Raw genomic sequence first — 4358 nt, 5'->3', positions numbered from 1 at the left:
TATTATATATAATAAATTTATATATAATATAACAACGCAAATATATTATCGTTTTTTTATTTATATTATTTATTTATATTTCTTTCATATTTTTTTACAATTTTTTAATAAAATATTTTATCTTTTATTTATTCATTATTATATAATAAAAATCCTTTTTTTTATAAAATATTGCAATATTTTATAAAATATTCTCTATATGATGAGACTTGTTTCACAACTAATATAAAATTACAATGAAACCAATATTTTAACAAATTTGTTAAAACAATCAACAAATTAATGATATGTACTACATGTTTTATTATTCGTAAAATGTTTTATAAGTTTATTCTATAATATATTTTGAATTTATTCGTCAGAAAACGCGTTCATTATAATTTGGTGTATGGTTTAATAGTGTCAAATACTATAATAATGAGGATTATATAAAGTAAGTATTTATTTCTTTATTTCTATACGATGAGACTTTGATTTGGTTCTATCACATATTTCAAGGGAAGTCTCACTGTATAGAGAACATTTAATTTATTAATTTTATAAATTCTTTGTATTCAAATAATTATCCAAATCAAAAATTATGTTTTGTTTTTATAAAAATTATGTTTTTATAAAAATATCGATTGATGTGTTAAATTAGTTGAATAAATTTGCAGTTGTAACTATAAATTAAAATTTTTATATATTCACTTGTTTTTTACTATTTAATATTTTTTATAGCTTTGAGAAAGAGAAAGAAATGTTTCACTTATAGAATCGTTCCCGATTTCGACCAATATTATTCGAGCACGTGAAGTAAATGAATCATTAGAAAATGAAATGATAAAACAAGTGGTGAAAGATAATGGAAAACAGAAGTACTTTATAATTGAACAGAAAAAAGAAGACAAGAAGTGTATGGATCGTTCGATACATGATTTTCCTGAGGATTTGTTCACATATGAACAGCGACGTCATGGAGCAATAATATTACATGCTTTCCTTGGATTATATTGTTTTCTATTGACGGCATTCGTGTGTCATGATTATTTATTACCAGCCGTTGATTGTATATGCATTAATTTGAATATAAGCACCGATGTTGCTGGAGCGACATTTCTTGCAATGGCTAGTTCTTTTCCTGAACTGTTTGTGAATGTTATTGGAACGTTTTTAACCGAATCAGATCTTGGTGCCGGTACAGTTGTTGGTAGTGCTGTATTCGATACTTTTGCAACTCCAGCTTGTGGAGCGTTGATGACGTTTTATGTAAGTATATTATTTATTAAAATATATTGTATTTATATATTTGAAAATAACTGTTATGAAAATTATTATAAATTTATTATAAATTTAAAATTATGATCGAAAATGAAATGGTTTGTTATGTAAATGATATTAACATTTATCATATGATTAACGAATAATATTCTTCTTATTTACAATAATCAAATATATGCGTGCATGTACATATAATTAATTAAAAAATTTTCATACATTATATATAATGTTAAAATAATATGATATTAAATAAAAATTTAATTATTCAATTTTTAATGATATATATATATATATATATAATTTTGAGTATATAAAATAAGAATGAAATATATGTTAATATATTTATGGAATATTTTTGGAGGGTCAATTTTAGAGATCAAAACAAAAGTTGACATAAAAATGTCGGTTAAAGTTTATTTATAAATTATAAGCAATTTAAGTTCAGAGTTAAAAACGAACTGAGACAAGAATAAAAAATGATATAACGAAGAATATTTTTATTTTATTTTTATTGTTTTGCTATTGTTATCTAACACAAATTACAATTGTTAAATAAGTTTTAATTAATATTTTTGTATAATAAATTTGTATAATAAATTTTGTATAATAAATTTTGTATGATAAATTTGTATAATAAGTTTTATTTGGATTTTTAAAATTGATCCTTTAGAAGTGTTCTTTGAATATATTAATATCTTGCAATTTTTTTTCTAAAATATTACTGTTAGATGAAATCATTTTTTTGGTTTTTTAAAATATAATTTTTAATATACTAATAGTGAATTTTTTATTGATGAAATAAATTAATATAAATTAAAATCTTAAATTATAAAATGTTAGAATTTATCATACTAATGGAAAAAATACTCGAAATACTTGTATTTAAAATAATATAAGAAGTACTAAAATTTTTCATTTCTTTAAAGAAACTTTCCACCAAAAAAAAAATTATTTTATATATAGTTTATTAAAAATAGAATTTTCAGATTATGAATTTTTTTGTAAGATAATATACGAAAACTTCTGTGACTGATTGTATATTCATGTAGATATATATCCATATGTACATGAAGCATTTTTTAGCAAATATTGATATGTAAATATATATATCAATATTTCATACAATCTTCTCGTCAAGATAAAGTTTTTTAAATAAATAAAGTTTTTTAAATAAAGGATAATAAACATCTTTTTTAAATGTATTTAAATCGATCATATCGAATATTTATTTTCTTTATTTATTGTTTACTAATCTTGTTAACGTTATATTATTTATTTGTCTCATTTCAAGTGTATCTTTATCTTGATAATGTTGTTTCTTAATTTCTAATAATTTTTAAATTTTAATAATTTTTTAAATTTCTAATTGATTTTTTATTCTTTTTGACAGGCAATACAATTAGAATGGCAATTATTGTCACGAGATTGTATAATGTATGTGATATCTGTTGGAACATTGGTAATAATAATGTGGGATGCAAAGATTCAATGGTATGAAGCAATGATCTTGTTAATATTATTTTGTTTTTATTTAATTTTGCTCTTTTGTGGTAAACTTATTAGATTGTATTGCGATAAAATTTCTTTTAATTCCAACTTTATGACAAAACGTAAGTGATATTAATATCTATATATATTTTTTAATCTTTTATCATTTAGTCGGTTATTCGTTGAAAAATTTTAGAAAATAACTGTATATCAAATAACAAAAAATATTTTTTATTATTGATCATAGTATTCACTATTGATGAAAATTTGAATGAGAATTTGCCTCCTAATTGTTCATATAAATTGCATCCTCAAAACAATGCAGTTGTGGACCATAGAAAGAATTTGAATATCCAGGAATTAGAAAGGCACAAACAAAACCGGATACATGATCCTGAAAATGTAGAGAATTTTGAGAAATCGATAAAGCGTTCAATTTTTGGTATACTGTAGTATATATACAATTTTATATAATATTATATTATTTACATGATATTGTTGATTTAAAGAGGATAAAAAATGTAAATATAAATATAAAAAATATAAAAAATGTTTTGCATTATATTATTATGTTCGCAGAATATTTATTCACTTGGCCAATAGAGCGAACTATTATTGAAAAATGTTGGTTCATGTTTGGTTGGCCATTGAAATTTTTATTATTTATAACGATACCAGATCCTAAGATTGAACGATTGAAACATTGGTATCCATTGACTTTTATCATGTGCATGATTTGGATTGCGATATCTTCGTATTTAGTTTCTTGGATGACAACGGTTATCGGTGATATCATAGGTATCCCCGATTCCATCATGGGTCTTACATTTTTAGCAGCTGGTGGAAATATGCCAGAAGTTGCGTCAATTGTAATTTTAGCAAGGCAAGGTAAATTCTCTATTTTTCTTTTTTTTTTTATTTTTTGTCTTTAAATATTTTTTATATTTTTATGAAACTAAAAAAAATAAATAAATGAATGTATATATAAAAGATTTTATATGTATATGTGTGAAAATATGTAGGCGACGGAAATATGGCAATGAGTAATACATTGGGAGCAAATATTCTTGACATCTTACTTTGTTTGGGTTTACCATGGATAATAAAATGTCTCATGGAAAAAAGATATGTGGAAATTGAATCAGGAGCTTTAAAGTATAGTGTATTTTCGACAGTTATTTGCGTAATTGTTCTTTATACAGTTATAGCATGTTTTAAATTTAAATTGAACAAGAAAGTAGGAATTATATGTTTATTTCTATATACGATATTTATAATATTTGCTATCCTTATAGAATTGAATGTTTTTTTCATTATAAATTTACCAATGTGTGATCAGTGAATTATTAATTTCTTTCATACATTTCATTCTCATACACAGTTTATGTTTACATTATGCATTTATAATTTGCTCATTCTTTATGCGATTTTTAGATTTCATTGTTGAAAAAATTTCATAATTTTTTTCATTTTCATAAATAAAATAAAATAATAAAATAAAATAAGGATTTTATTTAGAACAAAATAAACGAAAATGAATTTGTTTTTATTTTTCACCGATTTCAATCATTGATAACAATCATGGCTAAATTATATCGTTAATTAATGAC

The 4358-nt window shown here is 22.0% G+C and overlaps 1 protein-coding gene across 3 annotated transcripts in view; it reads left to right on the top strand.

Moving 5' to 3' along the window:
- The window catches only part of LOC102680720 (sodium/potassium/calcium exchanger 4-like), a 6539-nt gene extending 2384 nt beyond the window's left edge, over positions 1-4155 (top strand). The window contains exons 2-6 of one of the 3 annotated variants that reach the window (XM_006622664.2): positions 755-1248; positions 2651-2867; positions 2996-3190; positions 3328-3636; positions 3771-4155. In XM_006622664.2, coding sequence (XP_006622727.2) covers positions 755-1248; positions 2651-2867; positions 2996-3190; positions 3328-3636; positions 3771-4090 — 1535 coding nt within the window. In that variant the 3' untranslated portion in view covers positions 4091-4155. Of the gene's footprint in view, positions 1-720; positions 1249-2650; positions 2871-2995; positions 3191-3327; positions 3637-3770 lie in introns of all 3 variants that reach the window. The other 2 variants (XM_031513783.1, XM_031513784.1) reach the window with 2 other exon arrangements.
- Positions 4156-4358: the final 203 nt, after the last annotated feature.

Source organism: Apis dorsata, unplaced genomic scaffold (genome assembly GCF_000469605.1).
Source record: "Apis dorsata unplaced genomic scaffold, Apis dorsata 1.3 scaffold_739, whole genome shotgun sequence".
Taxonomy (NCBI): Eukaryota; Metazoa; Arthropoda; class Insecta; order Hymenoptera; family Apidae; genus Apis; species Apis dorsata.
The sequence above is the reverse complement of the archived record's forward strand: the minus strand, read 5'-3'. Positions and strand labels throughout refer to the sequence as shown.